The following is a 22,164-nucleotide window of genomic DNA, read 5'->3' on the forward strand; positions in this document are numbered from 1 at the left end:
GTACAAGTAAAAACAAAAGCAGGAAGTACCAATGACTCACTCAATAAGGAAGTGGTCTGATGACGCAAGTGTTAAACTACAGGACTGTTTTTCTAGCACAGACTAGAATGTGTTCCGATATTCTTCCGATGGCATTGAGTACACCACATCAGTCACTGACTTCATCAATAAGTGCACCGATGAGGTCGTCCCCACAGTGACTGTATGTACATACCCCAACCAGAAGCCATGGATTACGGGCAACATCCGCACTGAGCTAAAGGGAGCGGGACGCTTATAAGAAATCCAGCTATGCCCTCCGACGAACCATCAAACAGGCAAAGCATCAATACAGGACTAAGATTGAATCGTACTAAACCGGCTCCGATGCTTGTCGGATGTGGCAGGGCTTGCAAACTATTATGGACTACAAAGGGAAGCACAGCCGCAAGCTGCCCAGTGACACGAGCCTACCAGACAAGCTAAATGCCTTCTATGCTTGCTTCGAGGCTAACAACACTGAAGCATGAGAGCATCAGCTGCTCCGGACAACTGTGTGATCACGCTCTCTGTAGCCGATGTGACTAAGACCTTTAAACAAGTCAACATTCGCAATGCCGCAGGGCCAGACGGATTACCAGGACTCAAAGCTCATCACTAAATGAAGGACCCTGGGACTAAACACCTCCCTCTGTAACTGGATCCTGGACTTCCTGACGGGTCGCCCCCAGGTGCTAAGGTTAGGTAACGACATCTGCCACACTGATCCTCAACACCGAGGCCCCTCAGGGATGCGTGTTCAGTCCCCTCCTGTACTTCCTGTTCACCCATGACTCCAACACCATCATTAAGTTTGCTGACGACACAACCTGATCACAGACAACGATAAGACAGCCTATAGGGGAGGTCAGAGACCTGGCAGTGTGGTGCCAGGATATCAACCTCTCCCTCAATGTGCTCAAGTCAAGGAGATGATGTCGACCACAGGAAAAGGAGGACCGAGCACGCCCCCATTCTCATCAACGGGGCTTTAGTGGAGCAGAATGAGAGCTTCAAGTTCCCTGGTGTCCACATCACCAACAAACTATCATGGTCCAAATACACCAAGACAGTCGTGAAGAGGCCATGACAATGCTTATTCCCCCTCAGGAGATTTGGCATAGGTCCTCAGATCCTCAAAACGTTATACAGCTGCACCATGAAGCGCATCCTGACTGGTTGCGTCACCACCTGGTATGGCAACTGCTCGGCCTCTGACCGCAAGACACTACAGAGGGTAGTGCTTACGGCCCAGTACATCACGGGGGCCAAGCTTCCTGCCATCCAGGACCTCTATACCAGGCAGTGTCAGAGGTTGGCCCAAAAAATTGTCTAAAGACTCCAGCCACCCTAGTCATAGACTGTTCTCCCTGCTATTTCATGGCAAGTAGTACCAGAGAACCAAGTCTAGGTCCAAAAGGCTTCTTAACAGCTTCTACCCCCCAAGCCTTAGGACTCCTGAACAACTAATCAAATGGCTACCCGGACTATTTGCATTGTCCCCCCCATCCCCATTTTTACGCTGCTGCTACAGTCTGTTTATTATCCATGCATAGTCACTTTACCTCTACCTATCAGTACACATTAGCTCAATTACCTCACCTAACCGGTGCCCCCACACATAGACTCTGTACTGGTACCCCCTGTATATAGCCTCACTACTGTTATTTTATAGTTGCCCCTTAATTGTTATTTTTGTATTTTTCTTATAATTTTTAAAAAACTTTATTTTAGTAAATCATTTCTTAACATGTTTTTCTTATCTGTATTGTTGGTTAAGGGCTTGTAAGCATTTAAAATGTACCTTTTGTATTCAACGCATGTAACATATACAATTTGATTTGACTCGCATAGAAGGTGTGAAGCACACACACACGCACACATTGCAAACAGTAACACTTTGGAGACAAAGGCAGAGGTGAGAACCACAAATAAACAATGGCCATGAGAGTGTAATGGTCTCTCCAAAGATAAAAGAATTTAACTAAGAACAGTGAACTAATATGAAACATGGACAGTAACTTCTTTGGAATTATATAACATTGAAATTACTTATTACATAGGCCTATAAACTAAATCTAAAGCACAAAAATCAGACAACATATATAAAAAAATGAAATAAATATAATAAGCTATTTAAAGTTATGAAAATAATTGACTTACAGATCAAACATTTGATCCAATCCTTCTAGAAAACAATCTTCGTCTCCCGAGTCGAAATCCTCGTCCAAATCATTCCCCTGATCCGAGTCCAACTTCAGTATACATTTTCAGAACTGCCTCTTTTTAGCTTCCTGTTCGAAATTCTTAGTTTTGACCTTTTTCCCCCCCTTGAGAAACCATCTTTTATGCAAAAATAATGAAATTAAAGCTATGAAATCTGTTTACAATGTAATGTAGCGTGCCCGATGCGTCTCGTCTCTGAGTCAGGTAGCAATGGTTCGCATTACACTTCGATCACACCGACAGCATCATTGCATTTTGGTACATCAGAATTACATTCATTTCCAATGAAATGCTGCGTTTGCCTTGCAGCATTGCGTTGCAGTTGTAGAGTGGTGCATACTATAGATTTATCGAACATATGTGTCAAACTGTATGTGTGACGGCTTGACAGGAATGATAGCAGAAGGTGAATGTTTGACTTTTGTTGCATACAGTGCCTTGCGAAAGTATTCGGCCCCCTTGAACTTTGCGACCTTTTGCCACATTTCAGGCTTCAAACATAAAGATATAAAACTGTATTTGTTTGTGAAGAATCAACAACAAGTGGGACACAATCATGAAGTGGAACGACATTTATTGGATATTTCAAACTTTTTTAACAAATCAAAAACTGAAAAATTGGGCGTGCAAAATTATTCAGCCCCCCTTAATACTTTGTAGCGCCACCTTTTGCTGCGATTACAGCTGTAAGACGCTTGGGGTATGTCTCTATCAGTTTTGCACATCGAGAGACTGCCATTTTTTCCCGTTCCTCCTTGCAGAACAGCTCGAGCTCAGTGAGGTTGGATGGAGAGCATTTGTGAACAGCAGTTTTCAGTTCTTTCCACAGATTCTGGATTGGATTCAGGTCTGGACTTTGACTTGGCCATTCTAACACCTGGATATGTTTATTTTTGAACCATTCCATTGTAGATTTTGCTTTATGTTTTGGATCATTGTCTTGTTGGAAGACAAATCTCCATCCCAGTCTCAGGTCTTTTGCAGACTCCATCAGGTTTTCTTCCAGAATGGTCCTGTATTTGGATCCATCCATCTTCCCATCAATTTTAACCATCTTCCCTGTCCCTGCTGAAGAAAAGCAGGCCCAAACCATGATGCTGCCACCACCATGTTTGACAGTGGGGATGGTGTGTTCAGGGTGATGAGCTGTGTTGTTGTTCCAAACATAACGTTTTGCATTGTTGCCAAAAAGTTCAATTTTGGTTTCATCTGACCAGAGCACCTTCTTCCACATGTTTGGTGTGTCTCCCAGGTGGCTTGTGGCAAACTTTAAACAACACTTTTTATGGATATCTTTAAGAAATGGCTTTCTTCTTGCCACTCTTCCATAAAGGCCAGATTTGTGCAATATACGACTGATTGTTGTCCTATGGACAGAGTCTCCCACCTCAGCTGTAGATCTCTGCAGTTCATCCAGAGTGATCATGGGCCTCTTGGCTGCATCTCTGATCAGTCTTCTCCTTGTATGAGCTGAAAGTTTAGAGGGACGGCCAGGTCTTGTAGATTTGCAGTGGTCTGATACTCCTTCCATTTCAATATTATCGCTTGCACAGTGCTCCTTGGGATGTTTAAAGCTTGGGAAATCTTTTTGTATCCAAATCCGGCTTTAAACTTCTTCACAACAGTATCTCGGACCTGCCTGGTGTGTTCCTTTGTAACGGCTCTCTTCTATCTCCTCCTCTGACGAAGAGGTAGAACAAGGATCGGACCAAAATGCAGCGTGGTGATGATTCATGATATATTTTAATGAAGGAAAACCTATACATACAGAAACTACAAAACTAACAAAATGAAATAATGAAAACCGAAACAGCCTATCTGGTGAATACAAAACACTGAGACAGGAACAATCACCCACAAACACACAGTGAAACCCAGGCTACCTAAATATGGTTCCCAATCAGAGACAATTAGAATCACCTGACTCTGATTGAGAACCTCAGGCAGCCATAGACTATGCTAGACACCCCTACTCAGCCACAATCCCAATACCTACTAAAACCCCCAATACCACAACACAACACAAAATAACCCCATGTCACACCCTGGCCTGACCAAAATAATATATAAACAAAAAATACTAAGACCAGGGCGTGACATCCTTGTTCTTCATGATGCTCTCTGCGCTTTTAACGGACCTCTGAGACTATCACAGTACAGGTGCATTTATACGGAGACTTGATTACACACAGGTGGATTGTATTTATCATCATTAGTCATTTAGGTCAACATTGGATCATTCAGAGATCCTCACTGAACTTCTGGAGAGAGTTTGCTGCACTGAAAGTAAAGGGGCTGAATAATTTTGCACGCCCAATTTTTCAGTTTTTGATTTGTTAAAAAAGTTTGAAATATCCAATAAATGTCGTTCCACTTCATGATTGTGTCCCACTTGTTGTTGATTCTTCACAAAAAAATACAGTTTTATATCTTTATGTTTGAAGCCTGAAATGTGGCAAAAGGTCGCAAAGTTCAGGGGGGCCGAATACTTTCGCAAGGCACTGTACATATCCAGATGATGCTGCGTGCTATTTTGCGCAAGGATGCTGTCGGTGTAATCGAAGCGTTACACATAAGGTTCTAGGCCTTGCTTTGTCCCACCAAGGTCAACTGCATATCCCTGGAAAGCTTATCTCATTGGCTACAAGACTGTCAATGTGCCATAGTAGCCAATCCCCTGCGTAATGGATGGCTACGCCACGTAAGCAGGACACATCATATTTTTCATGCGCTAAGATAATCACTCGGTGGACATTCGATGTTGCCATTAAGTCATACATCATCAGATAATATTGGAAATATGTTAGATTTGTTCCTACCAACCTAAGGATTAATTTCATAACCCCATGTAGTTATAGCTCAAACACATCTTGAAATGAGGTCATCTGCTCTGCGTGCCCTTATACATTCGTATGCCAATATATGGTAGTAAATCACACCAAAGATTAAGGCACGTATCAATAACCAAGACACTCAGCTTTCCGCATACACCCTGCTTTTGCAGATAGGGGCTACTGTTCTCATACCAGACTGAATTGAATAAAAAAAATCTAATAGGGTCACCAAACATGGGGACTTCACATTTAAGAGGTGAAACAAAATGGAAGGACAAATAGCTAGTTTAGTCTCGCATTAACATTGTGTATTGCATTAGTTAAGTGTTCAACATATAATCTTACCTGTTTGGTCAATCATGGTGGGTGTCTGCCTAAACCTTACTGTATTTCCCACCAAAATGTTTGACAAGACTGTGTTGTGTTTATCCACCTTTCTGCATGTTTTATATCCTCCACTGTCAAATGCTAATATATTATTAAACATGGTCCGTGGAGAGGAAAGGTGCCTGGTCAGGTTGATTGGTACACCTGGGTTGACATGATAACTTCCGGGATCTCATTTAAACCATTATGTTTATGCCCTTTGTGTTGTATGTCTCAACTGTTCAGTTATTATATTTGACTGTAGGCTAAGTGGTAGAAACCATGTGTGAATTTAAAATGTTTATGTTTTTAAACCAACAGGTGGGTGAGATTGAGAGTGACTGGATGCGAGAATTCTTTGGGGTGAGTTTGGATCCCTCTCAGGTGTCCACTATAGAATGGATCCTCAAGTAAAACAAATATCTCTGTGACTCTTCCTTACTGTTACTACGTAGGTCAGCTGTTTTACTGTTCAAATGCAAACACCTTAAGTCACTCACTCATTCTTTGACAAAAACATGAGCACTCCTGGATGGTGGACTTTGACCAGATATGGGCATTATAACCTGTCCTTGCTACTCAAGCTTTTCAATATCAGTCATTAGATACTGGCTCCATTCCCAAAGGTGGAAAAGACACTTTCTACTATTTAGCCAACACATTATGCCTCGTAAAAGTCCAAAGTTGTAAAAATAATCTTAAGAAATAATATTTACTTACCAGAATTCAGTAGCTAGCCCCACACTTACCACGATTATGGCACATGATTGTGGTAGATTGACAGCCTGTCTGATGTCTCTGTTTTTTCACAGACAGTCCAGAGTCACAAACCACGCTTCATCGCCCTGCATTTCCAGGAGGTTGGAGGGAAGGACTACATGGTCAACATGGGCCACGCAGAGAACTTCTTTTGGTAAGATATCACTCACATCACTGTGCCAAACTCCATGGTTCATGTGCCAAAGTATTCATAAATGCTGCCTAGACTCATTATAGTTTTCTGACTATTTTATCTGATCAGCAGTATAACTCTCATAATTTATCTGGCAGGTGATGTGCCAGAAGGGATTTTAACTGTGAACATTTTTATAAAATCTGTGTGAAAGACTATATGATGTTATCATAAACCTCAGACATCTACTGTCCACACCTCCCACCAGACAACCAAGTCCCTAAAAAGTAATGATACTGTGATATTGTATGCAGCAATATGTTCAGCCTATTCTTCTCTCCTCTGGTCTTTAGTAACATTGAGTCCAATGAGGAGATGAGGGACTTTGACAGGGTCTGCACCTATGTGGACAACCACTTCAAGAACGTGGACAGCTTCACTGTAAGTTCTACAGTGATCAACCGACTGAAGTTGACTTGAGAGAGAGACTCTCTGTAACCACCATGCTTGGTCTAGGGTTACACCAATTTCAGTTGTTTGACATGAACATCAATATAGTAATGCGGTAGAGCTTGATGGACATGACGCCTAGGGAAAGCAATGACATGTTGTGTAAATCCTTACAACAGTTACCATTGTTGTCTTTGTCTTTAGGGCTCAGACACACTAATAGCATTTGCTGGCCGAGATTACTTAGCACCTCTGAACATAATTTGTGATCTGAGTTTTACATGTAGAATCGTGTGAAAGTGAGGCTGTCAGACATCTACAGCGGGTGATCCCTAAAACACAGTGCGGTGAACGATCAGTAGATAAATGCTAGATCCATATTCGGTGGAATGTGTGCCAGCCTTTAGAAGAGCTTGTATCTCCTACGACAGTCAAATTATTGTTCAGACAGCAGTGTACCTCTGTGACCACAAGGTGGGGCCCTGCTCCATACTACTGCTCTACTGAGGGCCAGAGGCCCTTTATAAATGCCCTGTTGTTTATTTTTAGACCGAGAAACAGAGGAATATCAATATACATTTTATGCTTGCCAAAGCAAAATGCTATCTTCTTGACATCCGTTCTGTAAAGGTCTTACTTAAATAATTTGACATTTCTTTTCAAGCACACCTGATACACTCACCTTGTTGAACATGATATGAGTATTTTAAACATGATCATAGGGTGAGGCTTTACATTATTGTTTCATTACATAGACAGGGTAGCCATATTTATTTTACAAAAAGATTGTCATTAAATATATAAGTATCTGCTTTTCTCAATAGTATAATCTGAGGACCAAGCTTCAACAACATGAAGGCAGTCAATGGTGGACCCTAACCCACCGGAAAGCTCAGGTTTATCATCGACTTAGGGTCTCGCAGTTTATTTGACCATTGAAACTAGGGTGACTGAACAAAAATGTAAATGCAACATGTAGTGTTGGTCTCATGTTTCATGTGCAAAAATAAAAGATCCCGGGAAATTTTCCATACACACAAAAAGTGTGTATTTCTCAAATTTTACATTGGATAAATGTAGAGACGCCGAGCTAGAAAATGGTATGTCATACATGGCAGTTGAGGAACAATGGGAAAGTAATTCTGCTTTGAAAGTTGATCAACTTGTAACCCCACTTTTGAGAAAATGTCCCTTGAATGTTTTGGTACACCTACAGGAGAGCTCTTCTTTGTCTACACCCATTCCGCATCGTTCACACCCTCTTAAGCCTTAGCCCCACCCATCTCTTTAAGGATTCACATGTGAGGCCAATCTGGTAAACACATACTATGTCAATAAAATTTAAGTTTATTTGTCACAGATACAGATGGTGTAAACGGTACACTGAGATGGTTACTTGCATAATAGCAATATCAAAATAAGAAAGTGTCCAGATCAAAATATTTGATACATATTTTATAATTATAAGATTATTACCCGACACACTTGTCTAAATTGATGGGTCTTGTGAAGGAAATGCTATAACCACCCCCCAGCCACATCTAGCTAAGTGGATGGGTCACTATTGTCTAGACATGTACACATGTTCATAAAATACAATAGATGGCCATAATCACCCCTGGCTAATTTGATGGGTAGTGTAATAATCCGGACGAAGTGGAGTATTTTGTTTAGACATGTAGCTAGCTACATAGCTAGCTAGCTAAACAATGAACCGGCACAATCCCAACTCATACTACTACCAATACAAACATTGTCATAGGTGTAGTATGAATCTGCAGGTAGCTAAAGCTAACAAACTAGGTTCAATGTTAGCTAGCTAACATTAGGCTATAACTAGCAATGCAAATAGATTAAGGGAGGTAAAGGCAATAAATAGGCAATGGTGGCGTAGTAATTACAATATACCAATAAAATACTGGAGTCATAGATGTGCAGGTGATGAATGTGCTCTTCACCAAATGTAATACCATTTCATATTTTTAACAAGAGTAATAGTTAGTACAGTTAGTATATTACATTATTATATATTATATATTACATATATCCACATAATTTTCCTTCCTTATAATTTTCCTTCCTTTGTGAAGTGCACCTGTCCCTCCTGCAGCAAAGCACCCCCACAACATGATGCTGCCACCCCATGCTTCACGGTTGGGATGTTCTTAGGCTTGCAAGCCTCCCCCTTTTTCCTCCAAACATAACGATGGTCATTATGGCCAAACAATTCTATTTTTGTTTCATCAGACCAGAGGACATTTCTCCAAAAGTTATGATCTTTGTCCCCATGTGCAGTTGCAAAGCATAGTCTGGCTTTTTTATGGCGGTTTTGGAGCAGTGGCTTCTTTCTTGCTGAGCAGCCTTTCAGGTTTTGTTGATATAGGACTCGTTTACTGTGGATATAGATACTTTTGTACCTGTTTCCTCCAGCATCTTCACAAGGTCCTTTGCTGTTGTTCTGGGATTGATTTGCACTTTTTGCACCAAAGTACGTTCATCTCTAGGAGACAGAACACATCTCCTTCCTGAGCGGTATGACGGCTGTGTGGTCCCATGGTGTTTATACTTGCGTACTATTGTTTGTACAGATGAACGTGGTACCTTCAGGCGTTTGGTAATTGCTCCCAAGGATGAAAAAGACTAGTGGAAGTCTAAAATGTTATTTCTTTTGATTTTCCCATGATGTCAAGCAAAGAGGCACTGAGATTGAAGGTGTATGTCAACTTGTGATACAGTGAATTATAAGTTAAACAATCTCTGTAAACAATTGTTGGAAAAATTACTTGTGTCATGCACAAAGTAGATGTCCTAACCGACTTGCCAAAACTATAGTTCGTTAACAAGAAATTTGTGGAGTGGTTGAAAATGAGTTTTAATGCCTCAATCCTAAGTGTATGTAAACTTCCGACTTCAACTAGCAGCCTCTCCGTGTTAGTGATGGCTGTTTAACAGTCTGGGACCCTTAAGATAGAAGCTATTTTTCAGTTTATTTTTCCCAGCTTTGATGCAACTGTACTGACCTCATCTTCTGGATGGTAGTGGAGGGAACAGACAGTGGCTCAGGTGGTTGTTGTCCTTGATGATCTTTTTGGCCTTCCTGCTGTAATACAGCCTGACAGGAGGCTCTCAATTGTGCATCTGTAGAAGTTTGTGAGGGTTTTAGGTGACAAGCCACATTTCTTCAGCCTCCTGAGTTTGAAGAGGCGCTGTTGCGCCTTCTTCACCACACTGTCTGTGTGGGTGGACCATTTCAGTTAGTCTGTGATGTGTACGCCAAGGAACTTGAAACTTCCCACCTTCTCCACGGCTGTCCCGTTGATGTGGATAGGGGGGTGCTCCCTCTGCTGTTTCCTGAAGTCCATGATCATCTCCTTTGTTTTGTTGACGTTGAGTGAGAGGTTGTTTTCCTGACACCACACTCTGAGTGCCCTCACTTCCTCCCTATAGGCTGTCTCATCGTTGTTGGTGATCAAGCCTATTACTGTCGTGTCGTCTACATACCTGATGATCGAGTTTGAGGCGTGCATGGCCACGCGGTCATGGGTGAACAGGGAGTACAGGAGGGGGCTGAGCACGCACCCTTGTGGGGCCCCAGTGTTGAGGATTAGCGAAGTGGAGATGTTGTTTCCTACCATCACCACCAGGGGGAGGCCTGTCAGGATGTCCAGGACCCAATCGCACAGGACGGGGTTGAGACCCAGAGCCTCAAGCTTAATGATGAGCTTGGAGGGTACTATGGTGTTGAATGCTGAGCTGTAGTCAATGAACAGCATTCTTACATAGGTATTACTCTTGTCCCGATGGGATAGGGCAATGTGATGGCGATTGCATCATCTGTGCACCTATTGGGGCAGTATGCTTATTGCAGTGGGTCTAGGGTGACAGGTAAGGTGGCTGTGATATGATCCTTGGCTAGTCTCTCAAAGCACTTCATGATGACAGACGTCAGTGCTACGAGGCGATAGTCATTCAGTTCAGTTACCTTTGCAGGAAGGGTACAGGAAGGGTACAGGAAGCATTTGGGGACAGCAGACTGGGATAGGGAGAGATTGAATATGTCCGTAAACACACCAGCCAGCAGGTTTGCGCATGCTCTAAGGACACAGCTAAGTATGCCGTCTGTGCCGTTTAAATGTCTTACTCGCGCCGGCCTTGGAGGGGGGGGGGGCGCAGTCCTTGTTAGAGGGCCTCGTCGGTGGCACTGTATTATCCTCATAGCGGGCAAAGAAAGTGTTCAGTTTGTCTGGAAGCAAGACGTCGGTGACTGTGACGTGGCTGGTTTTCTTTTTATTGTCCGTGATTGCCTGTAGACCCGGCCACATAGGCCGTGAGGGTAGGCAACAACATCTCCTCCCCGCTGATCCTCAACACTGGGGCCCCACAAGGGTGCGTTCTGAGCCCTCTCCTGTACTCCCTGTTCACCCACGACTGCGTGGCCACGCACGCCTCCAACTCAATCATCAAGTTTGCGGACGACACAACAGTGGTAGGCTTGATTACCAACAACGACGAGACGGCCTACAGGGAGGAGGTGAGGGCCCTCGGAGTGTGGTGTCAGGAAAATAACCTCACACTCAACGTCAACAAAACTAAGGAGATGATTGTGGACTTCAGGAAACAGCAGAGGGAACACCCCTATCCACATCGATGGAACAGTAGTGGAGAGGGTAGCAAGTTTTAAGTTCCTCGGCATACACATCACAGACCAACTGAATTGACCCACTCACACAGACAGCATCGTGAAGAAGGCGCAGCAGCGCCTCTTCAACCTCAGGAGGCTGAAGAAATTCGGCTTGTCACCAAAAGCACTCACAAACTTCTACAGATGCACAATCGAGAGCATCCTGGCGGGCTGTATCACCGCCTGGTACGGCAACTGCTCCGCCCTCAACCGTAAGGCTCTCCAGAGGGTAGTGAGGTCTGCACAACGCATCACCGGGGGCAAACTACCTGCCCTCCAGGACACCTACACCACCCGATGTCACAGGAAGGTCATAAAGATCATCAAGGACAGCAACCACCCGAGCCACTGCCTGTTCACCCCGCTATCATCCAGAAGGCGAGGTCAGTACAGGTGCATCAAAGCTGGGGCCGAGAGACTGAAAAACAGCTTCTATCTCAAGGCCATCAGACTGTTAAACAGCCACCACTAACATTGAGTGGCTGCTGCCAACACACTGACACTGACACTGACTCAACTCCAGCCACTTTAATAATGGGAATTGATGGGAAATGATGTAAATATATCACTAGCCACTTTAAACAATGCTACCTTATATAATGTTACTTACCCTACATTATTCATCTCATATGCATACGTATATACTGTATATCATCGACTGCATCCTTATGTAATCCTGGATTTTCTTTTTTTTCCCTCATTTTGTCTGTCATAGTTGAAGTGTACCTATGATGAAAATTACAGGCCTCTCATCTTTTTAAGTGGGAGAACTTGCACAATTGGTGGCTGACTAAATACTTTTTTGTCCCACTGTATGTATACTCAGTCATGTGAAATCCATAGATTAGAGCCTAATGAATTTATTTAAATTTCCTCTAATGATCTGTAACTCAGTAAAATCTTTGAAATTGTTGCTTGTCGCCTTTATATACAGTGTCTGTTCAGTATAGTTTGACCTAGGGTTGCAAAATTCCTGGAACTTTCAATAAATTCCCTGGTTTTCCCTAAATCCCAAGTTGGATGTTTCCCTGGTTTTGATCTCCGTGTGTCATCTCCGTGTGTGATCTCCGTCTGGTTTTGATCTCCATGTGTGATCTCTGGTTTTGATCTCCGTGTGTGATCTCCGTCTGGTTTTGATCTCCGTGTGTGATCTCCGTCTGGTTTTGATCTCCGTCTGTGATCTCCGTCTGGTTTTGATCTCCGTGTGTGATCTCCGTCTGGTTTTGATCTCCGTGTGTGATCTCCGTCTGGTTTTGATCTCCGTCTGTGATCTCCGTCTGGTTTTGATCTCCGTCTGTGATCTCCGTCTGGTTTTGATCTCCTGGTTTTGATCTCCGTGTGTGATCTCCGTCTGGTTTTGATCTCCGTCTGTGATCTCCGTCTGGTGTTGATCTCCGTCTGTGATCTCCGTCTGGTTTTGATCTCCGTCTGTGATCTCCGTGTGTAGGCAGGACCTTGGGTTACATGTTGAGCTTGTATATTTGACCTGTGAAAGGAATAGAAAAACCAACACAGTTAACTGTTGTATCCTTTTGTAGAGTTCATTGCAACGTGACAGTATGTGGGTGGGAATGTTTCTCAAAGTTATAGTATGATGAACTGTATATTCTGAAAGTTACAAAGTGTGAGTACACACAGAGGCCATGTGTTTAAAGGCTAGTTTATACACTTTGTCTTGGCTCTATCCTCTGGCCCCCCACCTCTCTCTAAATGTAACTACAGTATATGACTGTGCGTCAGTACAGCACTAAACTGCCATTATAGAGCTGTAGGAGGCTGTCTCGGTCATGGACGCTGTCTCAATCTCCACACCTGTCATACTGCCAGCTCTCAGACCAACTCTATCTTCAGCCTCCTTTCCAATGGCCTCTGTACCTGGAATAAGGACTGTTTGCCAGCGTTTTTCAATTCTGAGCCACATTGTAACTGTCATAGTAGAGCCTGGTTCCTAATGGTCTGGCAGGTCAACACAGTAGTTTTTGCATAAATCCAGTCTTGGGAGGGTCCATCCCTATCACGTGCAGAGTGTGATTAACCCTAACCCCACCTAGGTGAGACCCTAACACTGGAGCCCTGACAGTGGGGGTCAATGGATCTGTCCACACTCAAGAGTGTGTGAAGTGGAGGGGAAAGTCAATGGCCAGGTGTGGGGAGACAGGCCAAAGTCAATAAATTTAACTCTAGATTAAAACTATTGATCCCAGGCCATTTGTAAACAATAAATAAGGGCTGAGGGGAGTGGCGGACAGCTGGGACTATGTTTCCGCTGTGCTGGGGTGTCTGCGCCCCTCCTCCCCTGCCCTAAGAGGGCTGCAGCCCCCAATGCCTCATTCTCATTTCTCCTGTGCCACCCACATTGATTTTCAATTTGTTTCTCTTTGGCTGTGGATCATCAGCTCCCTGGCCAGGAGAGGCTGAGGGATAGGGGGGAGGGGTCTCTGTTCAAAGGGGCTGTGAGGAGGGAGGCAGGCATGCAGGCATTCCCTGTACAAATGGTGTTTTGATAAAAAATCACTTGTAAGTCGATAGTTTTTTTATTAAACTGTGCACAAACCTGATTGATGAAGATAGGTGGTTGGCAGAGTATGTGGAGGAGAACCTTTCTCTGTGTGTGTGTGTGTGTGTGTGTGTGTGTGTGTGTGCGTGTGACATGAAGGTTTTTGAGAAAAGGTACAGCAGACTTTTACAGTCATAAAACAGTTTTATGGTTTTAAGAATATCAACAACAAAAACATCCAATGCTACTGATACCTTCACTATATATACAATACATTATACAATGTTTCTTAGGTCGGTAAACACTCTTAAAACTGCCACCATGTTTTCTTCAAAACTGAGCTAATGCTCAAGCAAAATAAAATGTGATGTAACTGCTATAACCAAGGGATTCAGTTTAATTAGTCGATGTTAGATCAAACTTGCGAGACCCTCCGTTTAGTCCGTACCCCCCTCTCTCTACTAACCCCCAGCTAACCCCCCTTCCTCCCCCAACATAACATGGACAGGTCTGTCCCTAATCGCTGGTCACCCGGGCTAGTTGGAGTAGGGACAGCTCCATCCCATTAAATGAGGATTGCTCTGGCAGTGAAGATGAATGCTCTCTTCAGGGAGAGATCTCTCTTGCCGTCACGCCTGAGACCCTCTGGGTGCCGCCATATTTTTCTTCGTCCCCGAGTCGCAGCCGCCGAGGCGGCAGTCAGCAGCCGTACTGCTTAATACCTTTTCAATTGTTTTAATTTTCTGTCTTTATTGATCTCAGGGTTTGATTAATCAGATCATTGAAGCAGGCAGTTAGTACAATCAAAATTGTCAGCCCATGTCAGGGATGATTAGGTGCTAAAGTGTGTTTGTGTGCTTGCGTGTGTGTATATGTGCGTGTGTGTATATGTGCGTGTGCCCGTTTGAGTGTGTACTGTGTACATGTTATTGCAGTAAGACTGTATGTTTCTGTGGAGAAGAGTGAGTTGAGCATAATATAATTGCTTGAAAAAAGGGGAGGATTGAAGGCCGTGTGTGTGTGGCAGGAGACTAGATCAACTGTAGATTGGGATGGTTCATGATAATAATGGAATCAGAATCAGATCATGTTGGATGACTCAGACATTGGGTTGTTTCTTTAAGTCATTATGACTGTATTTTACCACTGAAGCCTGAGTGCTGCGTCTGACCAACATGGTCTAGCATGTCTCCTGAGCATGTCGAAGTGAATGAAGCTGTTTCGCAAGAAATTATAAGGTTGAAACTTGAAATAACTATTTGGCATGGATTCAAACTATAAGTGAGAACTGTACAAGGTATTTCTTGAAGGATGCAATATTGGAAAATCAGACATTCTATATTCACTAACAGAAAAAAATTAATCTGTCTACCTGTACTGTACTAGCTAATGTACATAATAAAATTGCAACCTTAAATCAAACTCTATACTATCATCAATAGAGCAAACTGCCATTCTCAGCGATTGTTTAAATGAGCTTGTGTTTTATTATTTGTCCTTACAGGCCTTGGGAAGCATGTACTTCATCCATAAGTCATTGAAAAACATCTACCAATATGATTTTAATGGTAAGGACATTACAATCATATCTGTATGACATCATTATTGACTTTGAATAACAAAAGATGAATGACATTTTGTTATCACCTTATGATGGATCACTTCCATTCAGGCCCTGCACGTGGCGATAATTTCAGAACATCTGCATCAGTCCTGGTGTGCAAACTTGGCCCTTTGTAATGTATCATGATTATAATATAATTAGTTTGGCACAAAAGAGTTTAGGAGGAAGCAAGATCAATTTTGTATGTCAGTCTGGAGATTCCTGTCTGTATTTTTATACAATGTGTCTGATCATCTTTTGAATGTCGCCGGGGGATGGACACCTCTTTTGGCCCAGACGTATCAGTGAATCTGAATTGAAAGTGGGATGTATTATCTTCTTGTTGCATAGTCCAGTCACGTTAGGCATGGAAAAAGCTCTTCAGAAAAGGCTTATGGAAGAGCCATTAACATCCCAGGCCTGCCATGTTCTGTGTCGCCAGTCAGATCAGTGCACAGTGACCAAACACTGCCTAATGGCCTGATTATAGGTTCTCTGATCACATATGGTGCTGTTATAAGCTGAACGTCACTTTATTGATTAGTGTTTGCATGTTTTCTCACTATTTTACCCTTCCACACCTCTCTCCCCCTCACAGTTAAGGATTTCAAAGCAGTGTCTGGACAGAACAAGTATGTAGGCTCCCTGGATGAAGTAACCACTGTGGAGAAAGAAAAATTCCTGAAGAATTTCTGGCCCGATGTAAGTGTGTGTGTGTGTGGGCTGGGAGAGGTCAGGGTGGGCCGGGATGTGTTGGGACAAATGGGTCTATAGGGGCTGAAGGGGGAGTCTGCCCAATCTGACAGGGATATGAGACAAATTGTATTGAATAATCAATAATTACCAGAATGGCCCTCCAATGAGTTAGTTAAATGGTGCTATTTGTTGAACATTTCACATACAAAACATTCATCGGTATAGCTTCTGTTGTGTGATGTGTTTTGCAGTTCAAATGGTCTAGGAAGGGCTTTATGAGGACCCGGTGGATCATTCACAACCAGTACGTGCTCTACTCTACTCTACATTACTCTACTCTACTGTCTACTATCACAGCTCATCAATAGACAGGGACCCACAGAGAGAGAGGCTGCTCGAACAGTCACAGCCAGCTGTCAGCCCATTGCTCACTGCTACTGCAGTGGTTGAAGCTGAAGCTCAGCAAACACCCTCGGTTTCCTCTGCACAATAGTTACTATTTGCCCTCCTGTGTCACTACCACCGGGTCTTAGACAAAAGGAGTTCATGGGCAGAGTGCTACAAGGTCACCCTGTAAGTAAACACAGCCTGCCAGTTGTATGCACATTAATTGTGTTCAGGTGGCAGCAGCAGAAAAGGAGTTAATGCTTGGCACAGGAGACAAATGTGTTTCTTTGTGGACTAGCATGGACGTCGAGTGCACTCACTAATAAGTAAGCTCTTCATAACTACCACTGAACAGTTCCCACACATACACACGTGTAGATTTGATAGAAGGCAATAACAATTATCTTCCCAATAATTTAGTTTTTTCATAGATCTGCCTGCCACTTCTCACTTTGTGTGTGCGTGCGTGCGTGCATGTGTGTGCTCTCGGCAGGGGTCTGGACCTAGTCAACGTACACCTCTTCCATGATGCCTCCAACCTCATTGCCTGTAACGCCAGTCCCTCCATTTACTCAGACAACCGCCAGAAGGCCCTGAGATATGTCATCAACAGGTAGGCCTGTCCATTCTCAGCTTTGGAGAACAACTCAAGTGCAACTACTTGAGAGATATATAAGGCTTTTGCATTGAGCCCACTTCGATTAATACCACTGTCATTTCCTTCCAGGATATCAGACAGCAGCTACACCCCACTCCCCTTCTTCCTGTTTGGGGATTTCAACTTCCGCCTGGACACCCTTAGCCTGGTCCAGGTATTATTACATGGCCCACTTCCTTAAGAATTTCACGAGAATCTTTACTAATGGTTAGATGACTATTGAGTTTTAGTTGACCGATCTGTGTGTGTATTCCAGAACTTGTCCACTTCAGCAGTGATGCAGACAGTGAAGAAGGACAGCAGTAATGAGGTGGAAAAAATTATCTGTGAGCAAAAGGACAATGACCACAAGGTGAGTCTCCACACCCATCAACTTCTTCCATCCTACTGTTTCCCTGTTGTTATTCAGATTCGGAGGTTTACTCTATCCCCTGTTCCTTCATCTCAAGGTTCTTCTCCATATTGAGACCAAGATATTTGCCTACCTGCACCAGGCAGTGTTCACAGAGGACAACGGCAGAGCGGTGAGAACATTATCTACTGTATACATCAACCCCACCCATATTAATCTCATGGGCTACCACTCGCTGCCTTGACAGCAATCATTAATGCCTTGGCGCCGGTGACGTGGATGTCGTTTAAGGCAGCAGCACCCCCCCCCACCCACTTCTCTGATTCAGACGGGTTGGGCTGAATGCGGAAGACACATTTCGGTTGAATGCATTCAGTATCCAACTGACTAGGGAGCCCATTTCCCTTTCCCGTCCCTGCCAGTTCTAAACTGAAAACAACCACAGAAAATACTTAATTAAATGGGGGCTGAACTTCCTTATTTTGCCAAATTTTTTGGCTTGGTCATTAAGAAATGCAGCGGCCATGACTGAAGCCACACGTCTTGTGATGGTGGTTTAATTTGAGTGTCTCGTGTGTATGTGTGTGTGTGGTTGCACATGGCAAGAGTGTGTACATTCACTCTGTCAAAACAGTACACAGTTAGTCATTCACCCTTCTAGATAACTTGAAACAGTCTAACCAGGTCTTGTCTTGAAGTCACCTAGGCTAGCTAGTGCTTGCCAACTTCTTTCACCAATTAGCTTCAGCCGGCAGTCAATTTGGAGCTATTGACATAAAAAATATATTGTCCCATGTATATTGTGTAATTTACTGATGGTCCCTAACTAGCCTGATATGGATATCGAATGTCAAACTAAATTGACCATGGGCATTATAATTGGGTTGGGTTCAGCTGCACCTGACCCAATCACATGGATGCTGCCAGCTGTGGGCATGTGGCCAGGATTGAAATGAACCCAACCTAATGAAAACTGTTATGGTAGACTTCATTCTGAGGAGTATTTCTGTCTGTAAAAAAGCCATTTTATGAGTAAAAACTCATTCTGATTGGCTGGGCCTGGCTCCCCAGTGGGTGGGCCTGGCTGCCAAGTGGATGGGCCTATGCCCTCCAAGGCCCACCCATAGCTGCACCCCTGCCCAGTCATGTGAAATCCATAGATTAAGGCTTAATGAATTTAGATCAATTGACAGATTTCCTTATATGAACTGTAACTCAGTAAAACATTTGAAATTGTTGCATGTTGCGTTTAAATATTTTTGTTCAAGTAATGGTGAATTCTAGGTGAAATTGAATATTCACATTATGCAGATCTTTATGGTTTGCAGATACCATGTTTTCAGACCTCCAGTAATTGTTAATCCTTTGATATCCCTCAGATTCTGAAGTATGACAAGGAGATCTCAGCCTTTCAAGATGTCATTACAGAGGAAGACATTCTGTTTCCACCCAGGTAAGCCTCATCCCTGGCAGGCCTGGCACTATTACGATCAATCCCTGTTACTATGCCTAAGGAGTGTTACTGCTGACACTATGACTGCCATGCTGTGTGTCTGTCTGTCAGTTACCCATACTGTGAGGACTACACTAAACCCACCCAGTACATGAACACTCGCTGCCCCTCCTGGTGTGACCGCATTCTCATGTCTCACACTGCCCAAGATATCATCCACAGGGTGAGTCACTTGGCAACACTCTGCCATCCACACTTCATGGTTTAATTGATGTATTTACCATAGATCCATGTTCTACAGGCCTATTAAACAGCTGTGTGCTTCATTTTAGAGAGATGAGGGAGCGAGCAGTGTTGTTTACAACACAATGGGCCCTAATGTCTGCATGGGAGACCACAAGGTAATGTTTTTTTTTAATATAATGTAACATGTCTGGTCTTGAAAATGGCCCTTGATAAACAGAAGGAAATGTATGTACCATTGTATATTCCTCCTTTTTTCCTAGCCTGTCTTCTTGTCCTTTGCACTGAAGACGAATGGCCATTGACAAGGATCCCGCTCAATGGTAAGAGTATATGTGCTAGTGAGTGTGTAGTATATGTTGTGTAGGTATACAGGACCATAACCAGGGGGTCACTCTGAAAGAGCGATTACAGGCCAAAATCATTTCCAGCTCCTGGGCCTTATTCCCCAGAGAGCCAAAGGCCAGGCTGGTCCAGTGGAGTGCTGTGGGGATGAACTAAGATGAAGTGGCTCTGTGGACAAACTGTCTCCTTTGTGCATAATGTAGTTTAATGTCACTTCTGTTGATCTATGTCTATAGAATGTTCTCTTCTGTCACTGTGTGTAGCTACACCAAGCCCAATGTGGGACCTCTGTTCATTCATTACCAGACAGATCGCCGGCCAGAGAGACATGCATCGTGCAGAACAGTGTATTGGCATTTTTACGCCCGTGATTTTGTTTTGCTGCCTGTTATATGGCTTTTTCATAGGATGGTTCTCTCCTCTATGAGGATTCCTCTTCAGGAGGATCTAAAGGTGATGAAAGCCATTTCAGAAAGGAAACACCACATAAAAATATGTTTAACCATTTATTAAAGAATTAATAATGCAAGTCTTGGTGATATAGGCTCTGCTCCTTCAGGGTAGCTCACAGCCCAAGCAAAGCATCAATATATAAAATTACCTACAAGCAGTGAGCGTGGATGGCTATACCAATCCACCAGCAGGAAAACAGAATCTAACAGGTGGAAGCTGGTTTGGTGGTGGGAGCAAACGCATACTAGCAGTAGCAGCAAGCGGCAGTAGGATGTTTGAACAGATCCCGTCAGTTTAAATGGACCGCCAAATAAGGTAAGCGGGATTGTTACTAGCATCTAATTAGATGCACTCAGGTTCCCTTTCTGAACTGGCTTTGCTTTATGCATCGGAAGAACTTAGCGCTGTCAATTAGCTTTTCAATGAGATGGACAGCATTCCAAATCATATGTGATGATCTGGTCTGCCATGCCTATCCTGGTTCCATCTATGAATCCAGTAAGATTTCACCCAATTTGGACTTTTATGTTTTATTTTTTTTATAACTCCTTTACCAATCTTATATCATTCATTTACACATTGAAATAACAAATTATTTATAGATGTTATGTTTTCCTTGTGGATGGTAAACAGTGTATTAACTTTTCTCCCTTTAGGTATGCCAGTATCTATCCAACACAGGTCCCACTGGCCATCACCATCACACTCCCACTCCACTATCTGTACCAGAGGATAAACAGAACAGCTCCCAGCCAGTCACGGGACCCAGCCTCTCCCTGATGTACATGCAGTCAGTCAGTATCCACCCAACCAGGTTTCTCATGTTCTCTTCTCCTCTCACTCCAAGTTATTGATTGCCATGGCTTGGGTGACATCACCACAGATTTGATCATCAGCATTATGGATTTTTTTTGACGGACAATTTTGCTCTGTCCTGTGCTCGGCCATATATCTTAAATTGTCTGACCCCAAAATACACAGAGATGCAGGGGTATTTTCTGGAGTCCTACCTTCAGTGCTCGACCATTGGAACCAGAGTATGTGTGGCAGTTTGCTGGATGGAATAGGGCCAACGAAAAGACAATGTGGGTCTGCTGGTCTTGTCATGGAGGGCACCGGTCTGTCCCAATGGGATTAAAGAGACATGTGAGGACACACACACTGGCATCTTGCCAAGTAAATACCCTAACTTCAGCTGATCAAACGGTTTTCAAGTGTCAAGGGTCTACGGTTAAGTATTCCTTCTGACATCCCTGAATGGAATATGCATGCATGCTTTTCAGTTGTATTTTAGTAGTCTTTCATTTTACCTATTTATTTTCTAACTTTTAACTGGTTACTATCAATATAAGTATGCTTAAATCAAATATTCAGAAACACAATAAACAAAAGCTACTACAGTATTTCAATGCACCGTAAGCAAGTTTGGCCAGGTTGCGTCCCTCTTCAGAATAGAGCAGTAGCATAATACACATTTCTCTGTGCATTCTCATGTTGTGTTGTCTTTTGTTCAAAACATACATTTCACCAGTACATACAGTGCCTTCAGAAAGTATTCATACCCCTTGACTTATTTCACGATGTTGTGTTAAAGACTAATTCCAAAAATGGATTCAATTTTTAAAAATCTCACCCATCTACACACAATACCCCATAATGTCAAAGTGAAACATGCTTTTATACATTTTAGCAAATTTATTGAAAATGAAACACCGAAACATCTCATGTATGTAAGTATTCAGACCCCTGAGTCAATACTTTGTAAAAGTCGATTACAGCTGTGAATCTTTTTGGGTACGTCTCTAAGAGCTTTGCACACCTGGATTGTACAATATTTGCCCGTTATACCTCTTAAAATTCTTCAAGCTCTGTCAAGTTGATTGTTGATCATTACTAGACAGGCGCTATTAAGTCTTGCCATAGATTGTCAAGCCGTTTTAAGTCAACTGTAACTAGGCCACAGGATGATTCAATGTAATTTTGGTAAGCAACTCCAGTGTAGATTTGGCC

General features: G+C 43.1%; 1 protein-coding gene across 1 annotated transcript in view; it reads left to right on the top strand.

Annotated features, from left to right (window-relative positions):
- The window catches only part of LOC112262914 (inositol polyphosphate-5-phosphatase A), a 37,644-nt gene extending 16,001 nt beyond the window's left edge, over positions 1 to 21,643 (top strand). The window contains exons 2-16 of the mRNA XM_024438760.2: positions 5,766 to 5,807; positions 6,257 to 6,357; positions 6,690 to 6,777; positions 15,469 to 15,532; positions 16,166 to 16,269; positions 16,515 to 16,567; positions 17,144 to 17,263; positions 17,378 to 17,462; positions 17,565 to 17,660; positions 17,758 to 17,832; positions 19,040 to 19,113; positions 19,225 to 19,336; positions 19,446 to 19,514; positions 19,620 to 19,679; positions 20,811 to 21,643. Of these exons, the coding sequence (XP_024294528.1) occupies positions 5,766 to 5,807; positions 6,257 to 6,357; positions 6,690 to 6,777; positions 15,469 to 15,532; positions 16,166 to 16,269; positions 16,515 to 16,567; positions 17,144 to 17,263; positions 17,378 to 17,462; positions 17,565 to 17,660; positions 17,758 to 17,832; positions 19,040 to 19,113; positions 19,225 to 19,336; positions 19,446 to 19,514; positions 19,620 to 19,661 (1,125 nt within the window). The 3' untranslated portion in view covers positions 19,662 to 19,679; positions 20,811 to 21,643. The remainder of the gene's footprint in view (positions 1 to 5,765; positions 5,808 to 6,256; positions 6,358 to 6,689; positions 6,778 to 15,468; positions 15,533 to 16,165; positions 16,270 to 16,514; positions 16,568 to 17,143; positions 17,264 to 17,377; positions 17,463 to 17,564; positions 17,661 to 17,757; positions 17,833 to 19,039; positions 19,114 to 19,224; positions 19,337 to 19,445; positions 19,515 to 19,619; positions 19,680 to 20,810) is intronic.
- Positions 21,644 to 22,164: the final 521 nt, after the last annotated feature.

This window comes from Oncorhynchus tshawytscha, linkage group LG12 (assembly GCF_018296145.1).
Source record: "Oncorhynchus tshawytscha isolate Ot180627B linkage group LG12, Otsh_v2.0, whole genome shotgun sequence".
Classification (NCBI taxonomy): domain Eukaryota; kingdom Metazoa; phylum Chordata; class Actinopteri; order Salmoniformes; family Salmonidae; genus Oncorhynchus; species Oncorhynchus tshawytscha.